Source organism: Meriones unguiculatus, chromosome 4 (assembly GCF_030254825.1).
Source record: "Meriones unguiculatus strain TT.TT164.6M chromosome 4, Bangor_MerUng_6.1, whole genome shotgun sequence".
Classification (NCBI taxonomy): domain Eukaryota; kingdom Metazoa; phylum Chordata; class Mammalia; order Rodentia; family Muridae; genus Meriones; species Meriones unguiculatus.
Window position 1 is genome coordinate 122054968 of NC_083352.1, and position 20099 is coordinate 122075066.

A 20099-nucleotide genomic window follows, 5' to 3' on the forward strand; every position below is an offset into this window, starting at 1 on the left:
GAATCATTATGTTCCTGCATGCACACTTGCCTCTCCCATGGAGAGTCTTGGTCAGTTTTTTGGTTTTTAATATAATTTTATTTTATGTGCATAGGTGTTTCGTCTGTTTGTGTGATGGTTTCAGATCTTAGCGTTCTAGACATTTGTGAGCTGCCACGTGGATGCTGGGAATTGAACTCAGGTCCTCTCAGAAGAGCACTCAGTGCTCTTAACCGCTGAACCATCCAGCTTCCCCCCCTCCCCCCGAGTCTCCGTCAGTCAGTGGAGTCTCAGACTCCACCATTCATGATTCCACGCTGACAAAGTCTGGGTACCATGTTTTCACTATGGAACTGGTGGTGTCACTCAGTTAATTGGTAGAGTGCTTGCCTAGCAGGCATGAAGCCCTGGGTCGGATTCCCAACACCACAGGAACCAAGTATGGTGGCTCAGGCCTGTAATCTTTTGGGCGGTAAAGGTAGGAGAATTAGAGGCTCATGGTCATCCGCCTCAGCTGCTTAGTGGGTTTGAAGCTGGCCTGTTTACGTGGAACCCTGTCTCAAAAACCCTAACAAGCAGTAAGTAGCCCCCTACTGTAAATCCACACACGTGTGTATGTGCACAGTACACAGCGCTGCCTTCACAGGCACCAGTGGCTGATGGGTGAGAGCCAGCTTCAGAGGGCTCTTCCCATAGTGTCCTCTGTCCATCCCCCACCCAGTCCTCCTGTCCTAGTCCCCCTCCCCAGTCTGCATTTAGAGCAGCATGCAGACCTGGTTTGCTCTTTCCCTGCCAGTTCTCATGACTCCCCAGTCTTTGGACTCACCTGATGAGGGTGGGCATCCCTCCAAGAGTTACTGCCTTGTATATCTTCTCAGAACGCAGTCGAAAACCCTCTCAGCCCTTTAAGGTCACTTTGCGGATAAGCAAAACGAGCCAAGGAGTCCTGTTTCTGACAGGACAGAAATGTGGAAGAACCGTCACATCTGGAAGATTTTTTTTTTCATTTGTTCGGGTTTTTTTGTTTTGTTTTGTTTGTTGTTTGTTTGTTTGAGACAGGGTTTCTCTGTGTAGCCCTGGCTGTCCTGGGAATATCTCTGTAGACCAGGCTGGCCTCAAACTCGGAGATTCACCTTCCTCTGCCTCCTGAGTCCTGGGATTAAAGGTGTGTGCCACCACTGCACAGTTAATTTTTTTTTAAAAGATTTATTATTATCTTTTTAAAGATTTCTATACCTGCATGGCAGAAGAGGGCATCAGCTTTCAGTATAGATGGTTGTGAACTACCATGTAGATTCTGGGACTTGAACTCGGGACCTCTGGAAGAGCAAACAGTGCGCTTAAGCACTGAGACAACACTCCAACCTGCTGTTTTGTTTTGGTTTTGTTTTTTTGAGATTTACTCATTTTTAATGTTATATGGAGAGTGTTTTGCTTGCATGTATATGCACCATGTACATGCCTGGTGCCCTCAGGCCGGAAGAGGGTGTTGGATTTCCTGGAGCTGGAGTTACAGATGGTTGTGATCTGCCATGTAGGTGCTGGGAACTGAGCCCGAGTCCTCTGGGAAAGCAGCAAGTGCTTTGAACTGCTGAGCCATCTCTCCAGCCCCAACGTCTGGCAGATTCTTAATTTCAGCTGACTCCTTCAAGGGGCTAGGTTTTCTCTAGGGGTCACACCCACTAGCTGCAGCAACATTGTACCTCTGGGGGCACATTTCCTGTGTGTGGAAGTTCAGGCCGGTACACCCACAAATCAAAACACAGGTCCTGGGTAATGTGGAAAGCTGATCAGAACATTCTTTTGCACCGTCTGGCTACTTTCTTGACTATAGAATGATTCCTTTCTGTTACTGCGTCATCATTATCATCATCATCATTTGGTGGGTTTTATTGTTGGTTTGGTTTGGTTGGTTTTTTTCAAGACGGGGTTTCTCTGTGTAGTCCTGGCCTCGCTTTGTAGACCAGGCTGGCCTCAAACTCACAGAGATCCACCTGCCTCTGCCTCCCGAGTTCTGGGATTACAAGTGAGCGCCACCACCACTCAGCTTTTAACATTTTTTAATGATTTGGAGATCATTAAACCAAATCCATGCCATGCTTAGTGGGGTATCAGCACCCAGCTGGGACTTACTCTCCCATAGGTGCTCAGTCCTGCACTTGGTTTTCCAACAGGGGCCTTGTGAGGAATTTGCTGGCTTCCTAGCTCTGGTCTCCTGCAACCTTTTGACACTGATCTGTTTTCCTTGATTCAAACCAGGACACCCAGAGCTTTGTCCTTTTTTTTTTTTTTTTTTCTTATTCTCTACCTCCTTCCTCCCTTCCCCTGTCCTTCCTTTTTTGGTTTCGTTTGTTTTGAGAGTTAGTCTCTGTGTATCTCTGTAGTTGCCCAGACTAGCCTGGAGTGCTCAGTTCTCCTGCTTCTGCCCCTCTAGAGCTAGGGTCACAGGGGTCAGCCCCCACATCCACATACAGGTTTTGCTCTCGGTGAAATCAGCCTAACCAAGCAGCCCAGAGAGCAGCTGATAGGGAGGGTGTCTTAGTCAGGGTTCTATTGCTGCGAAGAGACACTGTGACCATGGCAACCCTTTAAAGGAAACATTTAACTGGAGCTGGCTTACAGGTTCAGAGGTTTAGTCCATTATCGTCATGATGGGAAGCACGGTGCTATGTAGGCAGACACGGTACTGGAGAAGGAGCTGAGGGTTCTACATCCAGATCCACAGGCAGTGGGAAGAGAGACTGACGCTGGGCCTGGCTTGAGCATTTGAAACCTCAGTGCTCACCCCCAATGACACACTTCCTCCAACAAGGCCACACCTACTACAACAAAGCCACACGTCTTAATTATGCCACTCCCTATGAACCTATGAGGGCCATTTCCACTCAAACCACCACAGAGGGGCTTCCTGGTCAGGATGCCCAACCTGAGACCAGCCACCTCTGATCTCTGGGCTTCATTTACACAAGGAGGATGGCTGTTTGACCTTCTCACCTCTCAGGGCAGTCATGGGAGTAAAAGAGCTAGCCACAAGAGTGACACGGTGCTCCTAGTCCTCCCCCTACCATGGGGCCTAGGCTTCACATCTTCATCTGGGATTGTTGTTCAGTCATGTTGAGGAGACTTTTTATTGCTGCCCCTGTTCTATTTGTCTTGCATCGGGTTCCTAAAGTAGCAAAGTTTGAGCCGTGGGTTCAGGAAGATGCCTGTCAGTAGCTACTTGTGTTACTGTTTTCCAAATCCATCTTTGAGGGCTCAGTGCTGCTGCCCACTGAGAAGCTAACGCCGGGCCCACGATGTGGGTCATGTGGGCTGTGGAACTGAAGCTGGGGAGTAGCCTTGCTCAGAGCAGCCCTACCCACCAGCATATACCCTTTGCCTTTGTCAGCTGCAGAAGGCTGCCGAGCCCTGGGTCCTGAAGCATTCAGACCTGGAGAAGCAGGACAACAGCTGGAAAGAGGTGAGGGCATCGCTGCTCCCCATGCTTCGCCGGCTCCTGACTGTACCAGAAAATTCCTTGCTTGTGGGAAACGTGAGAGAAGGATGCTAACTCTGTCCCCAAAGCCACACCCTTCTTACACCCTGGGCTTCTTAGCCCCAGGATCACCGCCCTATGATTCAGACATGGGAAGGGCCCTCCACTGGGGCCGGTCTGACCATGCCTGGGAGAAACCCCGGGCTAGTTCAGTTAGACACCAACAGAAAGCAAGCCTTCTTAGTAGTTGTGCGGTCTTCGGTAAGTCACTCTCCGTCTCTGGGCCCCAGTTGTCTCATTGCCCTGGCCTAGTCCTGAGTGGGGGCAGTAGGGTCACGTTGGAAGAGTTCTCACGCAGGTTCAGGGGGCATTGTCCATAGGACACAGAGCTGAGTGATAAAGGTTATATTCAGGTCCTTCACATCGTCCTTCCCCCTCAGGATGGCATGCTACAAAGAAAATGGGGCTAGAGAGGGCAAATGCCTATGCTGGGGAGCTGAAACACAGTATTTTGCGGGGACTCACAGGGCTAGCGATGCAGTTCTGATAACTCATAGGCCCTAAGGGCTGTGTCTGTAGACCTGGGGAAATGTCACCATCTCTGTCATCGCCGTCAACTGTACAGCACTGTCACGGAATAAGTTCTAAGTCTCAGACAGTCCCTCTTTCCGTGGTCCCTCATTGCCCTCCAGGTACCAGAGCCTGGGTCACGTTGCTATTGCATCCTACACCCCGGAAGAGAGCATGCACGTGTGGAGTCCTGGGTTCAGCCCCCACACTGGTCTGCTGTCACCTCCCTTTCACAGACTGGTCTCCAGAGCTAACCCTTCTCGTCTCTTCCTTTGACAGACTCGAAGTGAGAAGATCCATGACAAGGACGGAGTTTCTGAAGCTGAGCTTGGGGGAACCGGCTTAAAGAGGTGCTGGCCGCACCCCGCAGCTCTGGCCCCAGACCCATGGACCTTTGGCTTTGAGTGTCTTCACTCCCCTGTCCCATGTGTCCACCCCTGCCTCCATGAGAGTTGGGAGAACTACGAGATGTTTTTGGGGTTTTTTTTTGTTTTTTTTTTTTTTGCCTTTGGAACCCCAGTCACTCGGGAACTGAAAAGCTTGGGGCCATGAGGATTGCAGCTTTCTGTTTAATATTGATTCTGAGTATGGAAAACTGGGGCCTCAGCTGCTTTTGCTGGCAAAGAAGCCATTCGGCTCCTCTGGGGGATCCCTTTTCCTCCCTGGACTTTGAGTCATGGTAGATATCCGTGCCTGGGATTGTTGGGCAGTGTCCACTGTGCCTCATGTGGTGGCCAAAGGGTCACCCAGGGATAGTGTTCCCACCATTAACACCCTCCATGAAAGAAGTGAGGGGCTGTACTGAACATTGGGGGGGGGGGGTCACTGGAGCCAGAGGACCAGGCTTTAATTCTAGCTCTGCCATTTCCAGCACTGGTGCCTGGGTACCTCCCTCTCTCTAATGGGACAGTTGGAGATGCCCCCAGAATTGCCTAGTGACCAGTCATGTCTAGAAGACTCCAGTAGCCAACGTTACCTGGATGTGAGACAGGGAATGAAGGCAGCAAGTCAAAGGAATTTCAAATGGTTGATGGATGGGGGCCTGGGGTACTACCCAGTTAGGTAGTGGGTACTTGGAGCTCAGGATTGCTGAGGAACCTGGGAGCCAGCAGAGGCTGAACCAATCGGATCTACCCCAGCTAAGGAGGTCAGGTGTTTACTTCAGATCCCACCCATTTTGTGCTGAGAGCTATGTTCAGGGGGATTGAACTGGCTAGAGGTTGAGTGTGATCCTGGTGTCTGTGCCTCTTGAGTATATGGGTAGTAGTGTAGAGAGGGTCTGAGGGGGTACCAGCAGGCTTGTCTCTAAAAGACAGGTGAGACTGGCGTGGCCCCCGCGTGCGTGTCCAGGTAAGTGGACTGGCATGCTCGACCTGTTATTTTTCCACTGATCCCATTTTCTTCCTCTCTTCTACCCAGGACCAAATCAGTTTCCTCCATGTCTGAGTTTGAAAGTTTGCTCGACTGTTCCCCCTACCTTGCTGGTGGAGATGCCCGGAACAAGAAGCTGCCCAACAGCCCTGCTTTTGCCTTCGTGAGTACTGAGCCCGTGGAGCCCGAGAAGGACTCCAAGGAAAAGCCCGGGCTTTCCACCCGGGACTGCAGCCGCATGGGTCCCCTGGCCTGCCGGGAGCCTGCAGGGAGGCAGATGCAGCGCAGTTACACTGCCCCAGACAAGACGGGCATACGAGTCTACTATAGCCCCCCAGTGGCCAGGCGCCTGGGAGTCCCTGTGGTCCACGACAAGGAAGGCAAGATCCTCATTGAACCAGGCTTCCTCTTCACCACAGCCAAGCCCAAGGAGTCAGCCGAAGCCGACGGGCTGGCCGAGAGTGCCTACAGCCGCTGGCTTTGCAACTTCTCCCGGCAGCGCCTGGATGGAGGATCCGGGGGCAACAGCCCGGGTTCCGGACCTGCTTTCCCTGCAGCCTTGCATGACTTTGAGATGTCAGGTAACATGAGCGATGACATGAAGGAGATCACCAACTGTGTGCGGCAGGCCATGCGCTCTGGCTCGCTGGAGAGGAAGGTAAAGAGCACGTCCAGCCAGACGGTAGGTCTGGCCAGCGTGGGCACGCAGACCATTCGGACGGTCAGTGTGGGCCTGCAGACTGACCCTCCCCGCAGCAGCCTCCACAGCAAGAGCTGGTCGCCCCGCAGCTCCTCGCTCATGTCTGTGCGCAGCAAACAGATCTCCTCCTCCCTGGACAAGGTCCACTCTCGCATTGAGCGGCCATGCTGCTCGCCTAAGTATGGCTCACCCAAGCTCCAGAGGCGATCGGTATCCAAGCTGGACAGCACCAAGGACCGCAGCCTGTGGAACCTGCACCAAGGCAAGCAGAATGGCTCGGCCTGGGCCCGCTCCACCACCACACGGGATAGCCCGGTGCTGAGGAACATCAATGATGGGCTGTCCAGCCTCTTCAGTGTGGTGGAGCACTCGGGGAGCACCGAGTCTGTCTGGAAACTGGGCATGTCTGAGGCCCGAACCAAGCCCGAGCCTCCCAAGTATGGCATCGTGCAGGAGTTCTTCCGGAATGTGTGTGGCCGTGCACCGAGCCCCACTACCGCAGCAGGAGAGGAAAGCTCCAAGAAACCAGAGCCCCTATCCCCTGCCAGCTACCACCAACCCGAGGGCGTAGCCAGGATCCTGAATAAGAAGGCAGCCAAGGCAGGTGGTAGCGAAGAGGTCAGACCCACCATGCTCTCCCAGGTGGGGAAGGATGGTGTCCTTCGGGACGGAGATGGAGCATTGGTCCTTTCCAGTGAGGTAAGGATGGACTTAACCCTTCTCTCAGAAAGGGGGATTAGCCTATAGTTCAAACTCTTCCATCTTGTCTTGTGCTGCATTTTGTTTTGTTTTGTTAAGTCAGAGTCCTGTGTAGCCCAGGCTGACCTTGAACTTTCTATGTGACTGAGGATGACCTTCAATTCCTGATTCCCTTGCCTCTGTACTGGGATAACAGGTATGTTCATGACATGTAGTTTGTATATGGTGCTGAGGATGGTATCCTGGGCTTTGTGCATTCAAAGTAAACACTCTGGCAACAAGGTGCATCTCAAGACCCTCTTCTGACTCTTAAACTCAGGGAAGATATTTGTGGGTCTTAACAAATATCTCTGAAACTCATTCCATAGATGAGGTTGGCCCAGAACTCATAGAGACCAGCCTGCCTCTACCTCCTGAGTGCTGGGATTAAATGAGCCACCACAGCCTGAGCTTAAAGAGTTCTAATGTTGAGCGGGATGGGTGTGAACATTCTTGACCTGAAATAGCACAGACCCAGTGTGAAGAGACTAGTGGGTGCAGCTCAGCTATCTGCCTTGCCACCATGCCACAGGGGTTGGCAGAGTCCCCCAGAGAAGGGATGTGCCTATGGAGCAGGCTCGTTGGGCATTCTGTGTTTAGTGGGAATATTGCCTTGGTAGTTTAAGATTGCTGTAGTAAGAGGATGAATGCCAGAAGAAAAAAAAAAAAAAAAGCTTTAAAAAGCTAAACATCAGGGCTCCCCTCCCTCATTCTCAGAACACTGGTTATAACACACTCACCAACTACCACTTCCCCACCCCAAGACTTCACGTCTAAGTCCTAGGAGAATGTCTTGCTACGCACTCCACTTTTGATACCGATTCTGTTGTGTTAGGGATTATCTGAGGTTTAGTATAGGAATATGTCTAAGTTAGTGTTGGGGGCGGGGGGAAGGCGTGGTCTCTACAGGATGAGAGAGTATTATGGAACTGAGAGTGGGTCTGACTCTGTAGCATCTCTCTCTCCTCTCGATTGAATCCCCCTCCTTTTTTTTCTTCTAAGACAGAGGGATTTGAGTCAACATCTCATAGGTGCTTGAACTGGAAGCTATAAAACCAGAGTTCTGCAGTGTTCTACTTGGTCCTTAGGCAAATTCAAGGAAGGGAGGGGGAGGGAGGGAGGGAGGGAGTGGAGTCTAAAGGCAACTCAGCAGTTAAGAGCCTTTGCTGTTCATGAATAATACCAAGGTTTGGTTCGCAGCACCCACAAATCAGACTGCACAGCTGCCTGTAACTCTAGTTTCAGGGACCTGACCTCCTCTGGCCTCTGCGGGCACCTTCATACACATGATGCACAAAGGCCCATGCAGACTCACAGACATATACGCAGATAAAAAATAAATAAATCCTAAAAGGAGAAAAAGGAGATTGGAGAGATGGCTCTGCTTGCTCTTCCAGAGGACCCAGGATCAATTCACAACACCTACATGGTAGTTCACGACTGTCTGTGACTCCAACTTCAGGGGATCTGAAACCCTCACGTAGACATACATGCAAGCAAAATAAAATGTGAAATTTCATTTTCACATTCAGGTGAAAATAAAATATTAAAAATGGAAAAACAGAAAGAACGTAAGAGAGGAGAAAGCTGGGTGGTGGATTGGCGCACACCTTGAATCCCAGCACTGAGGAAGCGGAGGCAGGTGGATCTCTGTGAGTTTGAGGCCAGCCTGGTCTACATAATGAGTTCCAGGGTAGTCAGAGCTACACAGAGAAACCCTGCCTCAAAAAAAAAATTTACATTTCAGATTATTTCATTAAGTTTGATTTGCAGAAATAGGATAAAAGAAGATTTAGAGATCTATAAGGCTTTTGTTGTACTGTCTAATAGTATTTCAGAAGAGATTGTCTAGATCAGTTTTTTGTCATTTGTGCCATGTAAGTCTAGATGTGAGGCGGTGGGTTTAGTCCTAGTACATTAAAGAGGGAGAGAAGAAGAGGGGGAAGGGGGAAGTGAGAAGGAAGGGAGGGAGAGACAATATGAATGAACATAAGAATGAATGAGAGTTTCGATTTTAAGAGTCTTGTGTAGGGTCTGGCCAGTGGTTTAGTTCCAGTCTGAGTCTCAAGGCCTGAGAACCAGGAGAGTCAATGACTTTAACCCAGTCTAAAAGCAGGCAGCCTCATGGCCAGAAAGTGCCCTTGTTTCAGTTTAAGTCTAAAGGCAAGAAAAGGGAGCAGCAAAAGGTGCTTGCCATCAAATATGATGACCTAGGTCCAATCCCTGGCGCTTACAGGTGGGGTAAGAAAACACTCAGGAAAGTTGCCCCTGACCTCCACTGCGTGGATGCATACACATATATCCCACAGTGCAAAATAAATGAATACATTAAATTAATTAAAAAAAAAAATAGAAGCAGGAACAAGAATCCAGTGTTCCAGTCTGAAGGTTGTCAGCCATGAAGAATTTGCTTACCTTGGGGGAGAGGCAGCTGTTTTAAGAGAGCTGATTGGATGAGACCCTCCCGCATTAAAGATGGTAATTTTCTTTACCTAGCCTGACAACTTAGGTTTCAGTCTTACAAAAATGCACCCTCATATGAATGCCTAGAATGATGTTGGTCATGGTGTTTAAGTGCCCCGTGTCTTAGTCACTGATATAAAGTGAGCCATCACAAGCCAGAGGTGGTGGCTCACACCATTGATCCCCGTATTTTGGAGGCAGAGGCAGAAGGATCTCTTATCAGTTTGAGACCAGCCTGGTCTATGTGGCAAGTTCCAGACCAGCCAAGGCTCTGTGGTGAGACTTTGTCTCCAAAAACAAAACAGCAATAACAAGTGCCATCATGTTCATAAAGCTATCACAGCGAGAAAGAACAGTGAGGGTCTGGGAAGCTGGCCAGCAGTTAAGAGCATTCACTGCTCTTCAAGAGGACCTGAGTTCAGTTCTCAGCACCCACTGTTGACTCACAGCCACCTATAGCTCCCATTCCAAGGGATCCTATGCCCTCTTCTGGCCTCTGAGCACTGCACACACATGGTGCATTTACATACAGGAGACGGAACACTCAGACACATACAACTAAATATACCTCTTTTTAAAAAAGAAGGAAAGCAATGACAGAACAGGGCTGGAGTGTAGTTTGATGGTGAAACCACTTGCCCAGCACACAAGAAGCCCTGAGTTCAATTCCCAACACTTAAAAGGAGAAAGGAAAGAACAAGGATTGTGTTGCTGAGATGTGTTGAGTGCCTAGTAGGTAATGAGCCCTGTCATTGCATGTCATGCTTGACTTGACCGTCACACTGCTGAGAAACACAACATGTCTTTCACCACAGAGAAGAGGTAAAGGCTTGTAAATGTGTCACTCGCCTAGTAAGTGACAGAGCCAGGACTGAAGAGAGCGGTTGGGTTTTGTAGCAGTGCTGTTGAATCATTTCTGGGATCTGATAATAATTTAAAGAATGAGTGAGACCAAAATGGTGGCACATGTGAGGCAGAGGCCAGTTGGATCTCTGAGTTTGAGGCTAGCCTGGTCTATAGGGAGGGCTACACAGAGAAAACTTCTCAAGCAACAACAACAACAACAAAGAATGGCTACCTAAATACACATCAAGAATGAATCAGGAAATCCCCAGTACTGCTTAGACATGATAGTGCATCCCTGTAATCCGGTTCTTGAATACCTGAGACAGAAGCACCACAGGTGGAGGCCAGCCCTGTCTGCATAGAGAATCCAAGGCCAGCTGGAGCTTCACAGTATGACCCTGACCCAAAGAAACTAACTGAAAAGTAAATTGGAGCTGAGGATGTAGCTCAGGGGTAGAGCACCTGCCTGGCTTGCTCAGAGCCCTAGGTCCTACACTGGGGGAGAGAGGGGGAGGAAGTAAATTGGAAAATATCTATTTCCATTTAGTAGAACACTGTAGAGAGCCGGGAGCTGGAGAGATGGCTCAGCAGTTAAGAGCAGTGGCTGTTTTTCCAGAGGAGCTAGGTTCGGTTCTCAGAATTCATATGGTGGCTCATAACTGTCTATAACTCTAGTTCCAGAAGATCTGACACCTTCTTCTGGACTCTGTAGGCACCGCATACTTGTGGCACATAGACATACATGCAAGCAAAACGCCCAAACTCAATAAAACAACAACAAAAACAAACCAGCAGAGACCTAACCATTCACAGCAGCATCTGAAAAATGGGTTTTGGGGATGACACCATGCTGGTCGGTGTATGCTATAAAATGTTGAGAATCTCAGCCATAGACAATGGCTGCCTTCTTCTCTGTGCCTTACTGACTTTTTTAAAATGTGGATCCATTGCTGCCCCAGCAGGATCAGTATGATAAAAATTGGTCTAGAACAGGCTTGCAGCCCCTGGGAAGCAGTGTGAGAGATGGCTGAGTCCTGGTTACTGGGTGGCTGTAGCCTCCTGCTCCTAACCCTCTCCTCCCTGTCTCTTCCAGGATGCCGTTTGTGACTGTAATGCCCAGTCACTGGCCTCCTGCTTCGTCCGGCCATCCCGCAACACCATCCGGCATTCTCCTTCCAAGTGCAGGCTGCACCCTTCAGAGTCAGGCTGGGGTGGGGAGGAGAGGGCAGCCCCCCAGTGAGTCACAGAGCAGCTAAGCTCCCGCCTCAAGCAGCCCAGACCCTGAGATGAGGCAAGGGGTCACAGCCTCAGCCTCGCTCTGCCCAGGAGGAATAGCAGCTGTACCACTGCCAGAGAAGAGCTTTCACATCAAGGTAAAGCAGGGTGTCCCACTGACTGCTGGGAAGAGACCTCTGATTTCCAGGGGAAGGCAGTGAGCAGGAGAAAGATCAACCCTGGCTAACCAGGACTGGGCCTCAGAAGCACCTGAAGAGCTCGGCAAGTCAGCTCTGGATCCTAAAGGGGGCCTGGCACCACCCTCACCACTTCTTAGAAGGATCCAGAAAAGGAGGCATTTCTGGCCAGGCTCCAGGAAACAGGGCTTACAGAGATGCACCCTACTGACCACATGTGGAGGAGAAGATACCACTTTGCTTAGGGCCCACCTCAAGGCTCTTGGGAGAGCTGGGCCTGGGGAGTATCACCATTGCTTTCTCCTTCCAGCCCTAATGCCCTGGTTGCAAGGCCTTCCTGGAGCAGGGAAGGGGGATATGATAGAGCGGAATCCAGGGCCAAGTCCACTTGGAATCCTGGAGCCCTGGATCCCCCTGCCTGCACCCATGTGTAGCAAGAATCGGGAGGCAGGTAGAAGTGTATAGAGTTTAGAGTTGGAGGCCTGAAGAGCTGACTCCCTTGCCAGGGGCACATGAAGGCCCAGCTTCCGTAGGAGATCCATGAGAGCAGAAATGGGTGGCATCCATCTCAACACCCGATGTAGGTAAATCCCTACATGCTGTGCCTCGGTCCCTAGGGCCTCTTTCTTGGTAGCATGGGTGGGTGCCACAATCCTGCAGCAGGCAGAGGGTAGAAATGCTCCCTGGGAGAGACTCTGTCAGGCCAGAGAGAGCGCCAAGAGGCCAGTGTCCCCGGACATAAGCCCAAGACAAGGGCCTACAAACATTTCTTGCCTAGATTGTTTATTTGAATTTTTCATACTATAAATATTTAAGGTGATTTACTTTATTTTAATAATTTAACTTACCTTCCCCCAAAGCCCCCAAGGTAATTTATTAGAGGTTTTCTTGCCACTGGGACAACGCGACACCATGGCGTTTCCCCATGTGGCTGAGGCAGCTCAGCACTGGGCTCAGATCTCCTGGTTTTGTCAGAAGGGCCCCTTGGCAGAGCTCAGGCTCTGTACCTCGTTCCTCCAGTACCACTGGCCATCCAGTCTCAGAGCACTACATTTCCCTCCTCAGCCGGTACTTGGCCCGGCCTCTAAAGGCCAGACTGTAAATGCTTCAGACAAAGTGCAGGTCAGAATGATGTCACCGCTCCCCCCAGCCATCCTCCATGATCCTTCGCATCCCTCCCCTTCCTCCAGCATCTTTTCTCATGAGTCAGACCCGGAGGACCACAGCTCTGTTCTGAGCACAGCGACCCCTCCACGTTCCCCAAGAGAGAACTCGCAGGAAGCAGGATGAACGTCTAGAATGTTGTCTGTTGCAGCTTTGCACATGGATCTGAGAGTGTCTGCCAGCCTGTTCACCAGCCCTTCTCTTAGCCTTATAGCCACTCGTGGCTCTTCTAGCCCAAGCTCTACTGCCTGTCTTTCCTACACCCCTAGGAGTCGCCTGAGCCACGCCCGTCTAACTCAGCTGCAGTATGGGGAGGCTCACGTGCCTCCCCTTGGTGCCAGTGAACCATGTACACATGTGATGTGCCACCCTCCCGTCCCTGGCTGGGGATCCGGACTCATCCAGGGATGGATTGGCTTTTGTGCAGAGTTCCCCATCAGAAAGGCAGAGATCCAACTGCATAGCTGGTTTGCTTCAGGACTAGGGAGATGCAGCTGCACTCCCACCTACCAGTTCCCAGGCTACCTTTTAAGGAACACCTGGACCAGCCACCCAAAGCCCCTCAACCCCCTTCCCTATGGGCAGTATATCAGGGTCAGCCCGTTCTACCAGCTGTTGCCTCATGTCCTAATAACTTGCATGGGCAAAGTCAGCAGGCCGGTGGGCCATGGGCCAGGTCCCCCCAGGATTCTACTACTCTCCTTGAAGAGGTCAGAGGCCCCTCTAAGGTTATTTCCAGCTGAGGGGAACCACACCAGGCCACAAGCCACCAGAGGCCTTCTGCCACCTCCCAGAGCTGCTGAGAGCCAGGGAGGCTTGGAGAAAGGTCCCCATAGGCCTGAACCCCAGGGCTTAGGGACCATTCAGCCTTACCATCGTCCTCCATCTGGGTTGTCGTGCATTTCCATTGTCTCAGCACCTGGCTCCTGTGGCCCCAGCAGGTGTTGCAAGCTCCAGGTCTTGGTTTTCAGTCCCTGTTTCTAATTCTTGCTTGCCACTGTGCAAGGCTGCTTGTCACTGTCCCTACAGAAGCCTCTGGACGTGGGGCTTGATGGGGTTGAAAATGTTGCGTGTAAATATTGGTTTGGTTTGATCTTTAGTGTTTTACTTGGTAACTGGTTCTGTTTTCTTTTGGGGGGAGGTGGAAGGGTTGGTTTGTAAATCTACTCTTTAAAAGTGTAATTTCTAAGTTTGTTTGTTTCTTCAAATGCTTTTTATGTCTTGGTAACATTCCCAAAGCAGAAAACTGCCTGGCTTACAGGGCCACGCCCCTGGAGGCCTGCGGTCGTGGGAAGGAGCAACACCCTTCCTCCCATCCATCCTGTCTGTGCACCTCTGTTTTCTCTCCTCCTTCTCCTTCAGCTTTCTACCTCCTTTTTCCTCCCTCCTCTCTCTCTTCTTTTTTCTCCCTCCCTCCCTAATGTTCCAAGGAGCCTTGGGGTCCAGCCCTCTAAAAGATTGCCTGGCTTGTGCCCACGGGGTTGACACAAATTGGCTGGGGACATGAGGATGAGTTACATGACTGAAACTAAACTATGTCTTCTCACCTCTTCCAGGGATAAACCAAATTAGACTGTCTCGGAGGCAGTGGTGACTGGTTCTGAAATGAAGTTCAGAGCTCTTTGGGAGTCCCTGACTGAACAGGCATTAGAATCCATTTTCCTTTGCCCTGTAGTCTTCCTCCTAGTCCTTTCACTAAGGCTACCATCCAGAGATCGTGTTCTCTAGGCCCTAGAATTGGGCCCTGTCTCTTGGTCTCTCTAGGGATATTCATCTCCAGGAGACAAAACTGAGTATTCAAAAGACTTGACTGGGTGCCGCCATGCCACTCTGTGTACCTTTCATGGACATAGCTGTCACTCAGCTTTGTCTCCTGCCCAGAGACCACCCAGACTCTTCCTCTTCCCCAGAACGGATCTAGTTCCAGCCTTAACTGCCCACTAGCTCCTTCTGCCACCTCGCCGTAGTAACAACCATTCCCCCACCATCCTCTCTAGAGCACTTTACTGTTTAGGGGTCACATCTCCCCATCTCTCCTCAGTCTCTCATCGTCAACTCTTAAGAGGCAGTTTTGACATGACAGGGCTTAGTGCTCTCATTCTGCAAGTGAGAAAACAGGTACAGTTCTCACCTGGAGCCCAGAACCAGGAAGTCACCATCTTTACAGCAGGACTCTTTCTTATTTTCTGTACAAACTCACTGGGACACTGGCTAGATTCAGGGCATCCCAAACATAACACTGCCAAACCCAGAGACAAGAAATGCAATTCTGGACCTTTGTTCCAGTGGGTAGTCCAGGGACCCCTACACCTAACCCCTGTGAGCATCCTGCAGATTCCTTGGGCCTTACCTTCTGGACAGAGGACCTATAGGGTTAGCTCCCTGGGAGATAGTTAAGCACCAGTGACCACGGTGTTCACACTCACAGCTTCAGCCACTAAGAGCTCTTGCGCTTTCAGCCAGTGTTCATAGTTCTAGGTTCTGAACAAAAGCCCTGAGCACTGAGCTGGGATATTGCGGGGAGGGGCATGTTTGCTGTAAATTTGAAAATAAGTGTTGGGCTATGTAATGTTTATTATTAGCCCTAAGATTTTTATCTGGGCTGTCTTCCATCCATGATCCCATGGTACTTGCTTGTATTCCTTATCTGGACCTTTTCACGACATTATTGGAGTCCTTCCTCCCAGCCCATTTTTATTAACAACAACAGGGTGTTTCAGGCAAACTCTGCTTTGGGTAAATGACCCCAAGGATTTCCAAAGGGCATCAAAAACAGTGTTCCACCTTAGTCATAGGTAACAAAGCCAGAGCGTTGAGGCTGATGACACAGGCTCTAATTCCAGCTACTCAGGGGCTAAAGCAGGAGGATCAAGTTCAAAGCCTGTTTGGTCTATAGAGTGAGTTCATGCTCAGTCTGGGCAGTTTTCTGAGAACTTATCTCAAAGTTTGTAGAAAGTGCTGGGTATCTCAGTGGTAGATGATTGCTTCACCTGGGGTAAGGCCCTGTGTTCTCTCTCTAGTATTGGGAAACAAACAAAACTAGAAAATCTAGAAAAAAAAGGTGAGAACTGCGTCTGTATTACTGTATCTCAATAATAGAGCACTTGCCCAGGACTGCCAAGAAAAAAAGAAAAAACTCGTTTCCCCGATCTACCTACTATAATCCTCATAATCACACAATTTAAATTATACTCCATTACTTTTTGTTTGCCTGACTGCTTTTATATTTTTAGACACGATCTCGCTGTGTATCCCTAGCAGATCTGGAAATTGCTATGCAGACTTTAAATTTGTGTTAATTCTCCTGCCTCTGCCTCCCAAGTTCTAGAATTATAGGCATGCACCACTATACGCAGCCTTAGGTTTCATTCTTTAGTTTCCTGGAGACCATGGTAAGAAGAGAAGCCTGCCAGGCTTTTCCCGTCTTCATCAGCCAATCACATGAGGCAAGCCTATTCGCTCTCAGAGACGAACTAATGTGGAGCATCAGCTCCTTCTTTAACGACCGCGGAGCTGATTGCTGGTATGCCAGGCTCACCTGAGATAAAGCATGCTTTCCAGCTCCTTCTTTAACGACCGCGGAGCTGATTGCTGGTAAGCCAGGCTCACCTGAGATAAAGCATGCTTTCCAGGTGACTCTTTACAAGATAATAAACTGCACCAACTTAAATGACTGTGGCCAAATCACGTGGCTAGCTATGCCTCAGTTTCCCCAGCTATGACGTGGTGGCTATGGTGAAGACCAAATACATCATGCCTGTTATCTCCTTAAAAAAAAAAAAAAGCTGACGTTCTATATACATCTGTTATTTGGACTTTTTATGTGACCTTTGAAGTCTCCTCCCTGTCCCTGTAAACTTACATCCCCACACCATCCGGGAAGTGCCGTGTCCAGTCCTACCTCCCAATTCCAAGCTTTGCTCTCCGATATGCAGTTACCTTGTCTTGTGTTTATGTTGAATTTCTCTCACTAGAGCCATCGTCTTTCCTCCATGCATCGTGCAGTGCCATCTCTTCCGGTCCCCCTCACCAGACTCACCCCACTCTCTGCCTCCTGTCTTCCCTGTCTACTATCTCCCCATAACAGCCACATCACCTTTTACTGGGAGGATGTGTGATGGACATGAACTTGCTCTTCACCTTTGGGTCTTCTCTGCCCTACCCACTCTTGGCCTTGGTGTAAAGCAGGAAAGGCTTGACTTCTTTTTCTTTGGTCTGTGTCTATCTGTCCATTCCATTGATTCTCTCCTGGCCTTCATCTCATCCAGATCAGCTCATCTTGACAGAACCCCCCCCAAACCAACAGCATTTTCAGTTTGCAGAATCCACAGACTCACAGAAGGGGACTGAAGATGTGACACTGGGCCACAGTCCCTCCTTGGGGCTCCTCTACCACTGATCACTTTCCTTCCTCACCCTCCTGGGACCCTCTGCCTACCCCATTGACTCTGTCTCTCTTCCTGCTCTTCCCTAAGGGAGGAGGCTTTGGTTTTCTCCAAATATCCCAGAAAGACTGAGGCAGTCGAGTCTGGCTCCCTTGTCACACCACATCTTAAGCTGCCTATGCCACTTACATGAAGGGAGACCTCAGCTGGCAGTCTAGAAACGGATTCCAAGTTGGAGTTTTCCAGTTTTATGGTCCGCTCAGAAGCACCAGGATGACCCTGTAGGCTTCAAACATCCTTTGTGTTTTGGGGTCCTTCAGCCTCTACTGGATACAGGGCTCTGGCACCCCTCGTTCTTTTCTTGGCTCTACTGTTGATCTCTTCTCTGAACAGGGGTCTCATCCACTACATCATTCCTATCATCTCTCCAGATCTTTTGGTGCCTCTATAGCTGGGCCTTGCCAGTATGGCTTGCCTTAGGAGTACCAGGTTGCCAAAGACACCCCTGGCGACTCTGTTCCCGCAGTAGAAGCATCACTGGGAAAGCTGACAGAAGTGCAGATTGTTGGCCCCCACCTGGAACCCACTGAAGTGGGCCCAGCGAGTTGGGGTATGAAAGCGCCTCCAGGTCATTCTGATGGAGACAAGTGTGCCCACAGCAACAAGGTTGCTGGCCTAGGTGAGCTGTTGTTGCAGCTTGGGCAGGAACTGGGGCTGGCCTGAGCCATGAATAATGGAAAACAACCAGAGAGCAGGACTCCTTGATTCAGGGCCTCTGGGCCCAGCCGAAACAACACTATGGCATCTCCTCTCTCTGGAAGCTGGAGGGGGAAGGACGGTCTTGCAAGCTTCCCTGTTACCTTCCTGGCTCCATTTCAGCCCAGTTCACCATCCCCCACTAATTTGGGTTTTGGGGAAAGCTGCATAGGTGGTCACAGCAGGCAAAGGGGAGAGTCTCTGGAGGCAAGAGGCAAAAAAGACCCTTTTTGTTTATGCACTGGATCCTCACCTTCTCCAGAGGGCCTCTGTGCAAGGGGAAAGGAACCTAATGCTGCAGGAGAGCCCCGTGTCCACTCACCACCAGCATCCCACACCGTACCTCCTTGACCTCTCAATTCCCAGGGAGACCTTGTAGACAGTGCCAAAAATCAGTTCCAACCCCCAGTGCCTGGGGAAGAGCTAGAAACTGCCTTTCCTCCTCATCCTGGCTCCCCTCCCCAACCTGGCCAATACTGTGAAGCCCCTTCCTGCTCAGCCCGGTTTCCTGGTGAGGGTCCTGCAGTCGTGGGCCCTGGGGACCACTCAGGAGGGAAGGGACTAAGGGCATCCTTGGGCCAACAATCCACCTCTCCCTTCTGCTCTTCTTCCTTCCCCTACTTTTCTGTCCCCCCTTTCTCTTTCTTCTCCTCCCTACTCTGTTACCCACCCCCAACCTTTCTGTGTTTAAAGGCTCCTTCCGGGGACAGATGCAGTGGTAGGACTGTAGTCTAGTCCACCAGCTCTCCTCGCCCTGTGTCTTATTTCAGACATGAGAACTGTACAGTGTAAACTTACAAAGTGTTTTTAATGGTTGTAGATTGGAAATAAAGTATGTCACATAAACAGTTGCTTGTTCTCTGCTCTCTGCTTTTCCCTAGGGAGGCTGGTGGGGCCCCAGCAGATTTGAAAGCTGACTCCATCCCACCTGGGGTTGCTTAGGAGGAAGGGAAACTGGTGCCAGCTGGCTGGTTTGGAATCACCTAGATGGGGCCGCCAGGGGCTCTGGTGGCTCATGGCTGGTGACTCAGTGTCTCCCAGGAAGTGTGTTCACTACTACTGAAGAACACTCAAGAAGGAGCAAAGTAGAATCAGGCTTCTCTGTAATACACTTACAATAATCTATTATGGGGGGATACTTTTAGACACAACAGTGTGCAGTTACCTATCCCAAATGTATCGTATCCCACCAATGGTGTAGGGCTGAGGATTTGGGAGCTGGGCAGTTCTATTTCAGCATTCCTGGAGGCTTCCAGTTAGGCTGTGAGTATTTGCCCCTTTGTGACTCTGGGGATGGAAACCAGGGCCTGTCTCATGCACGTTAGGCAAGTGCCTTACCAGAGAGCTCTAGGCCCAGGTAGCCTTGTATTGTTCATTTGTATTCCTGACTAGAGCTGAAGACTGCTTTACAACGTGGTGAATTCACAAACCTGGCAAGTCACTACGGGCCATCGAGTAGGAGACTCAGTTCCTCAGCACGTGGAGAAGCTTGTGTGTCGCATTGTGGCCTCTAGCACTCTTCAGGGGAAAAGGGTCATTGGGGCCATCTTGGCAGCTGCCTACTTACTGTAAGTGAGGGGCACAGTAAAGAAACTGCCAACAGGATCTCTCCGTGATAGGGTTAAGGCAGTAGTAGGGAACCGTGAGTTGTAAGGAGAATGACTAGATGGAGGGTAGGAAGCAGGGGAGCTGATGAGAGTTTAGGGTGGAGGAGAAGGTGAGGAGGGCTAGCTGGTATAACAACTGCTTTTGGTAGTGAGGGAGCCGGCCGGGCAGCATGGGCTTTGCTAAGCTGATAGGTGCCACGGGTAGCCATATGTCCCTTTGGCAGATGGGAACCAGTTTTACAAGTTTCAGAGGAATGCTGGTTTTCATTTAACTGCCAGAAATCCTTCTGTAGTCCAGTTTTAGCTCGTTTCTGGATATTTGGACAGCCTGAGACCTAACACCTACTTTTATAGATCCTCTCTTTTTTGAAGGATGGCAGGGCAGTGTTGGAGCTAACAACAGCCAGGCCTATGCCCACCATAGAGGATCTAATAGGTGGTCCAGGAAAATAAGACATCAAGCATCAATCGCAGAAGCAGGGAGTCCCTGGGGAGCACACCCAGAGTTGGGATGCTGAGCAGACAAAGGGGATGGTAATGGATCATAGACAGGAAACAGGAGAGGGTTCAAAGAGAGAAAGAGCATGCCTGAAAGCCTGATTCAAAGAGGCAAAGACAGGCATGCTGGCATAC

At 50.3% G+C, this 20099-nt stretch overlaps 1 protein-coding gene across 3 annotated transcripts in view; it reads left to right on the plus strand.

Moving 5' to 3' along the window:
- Positions 1-18707, plus strand: part of Mtcl2 (microtubule crosslinking factor 2) — a 65410-nt gene extending 46703 nt beyond the window's left edge. For all 3 annotated transcript variants that reach the window (XM_021664159.2, XM_021664170.2, XM_060382938.1), the window contains 4 exons: positions 3368-3439; positions 4304-4374; positions 5444-6794; positions 11236-18707. In XM_021664159.2, the coding sequence (XP_021519834.1) occupies positions 3368-3439; positions 4304-4374; positions 5444-6794; positions 11236-11382 (1641 nt within the window). In that variant the 3' untranslated portion in view covers positions 11383-18707. The remainder of the gene's footprint in view (positions 1-3367; positions 3440-4303; positions 4375-5443; positions 6795-11235) is intronic.
- Positions 18708-20099: the final 1392 nt, after the last annotated feature.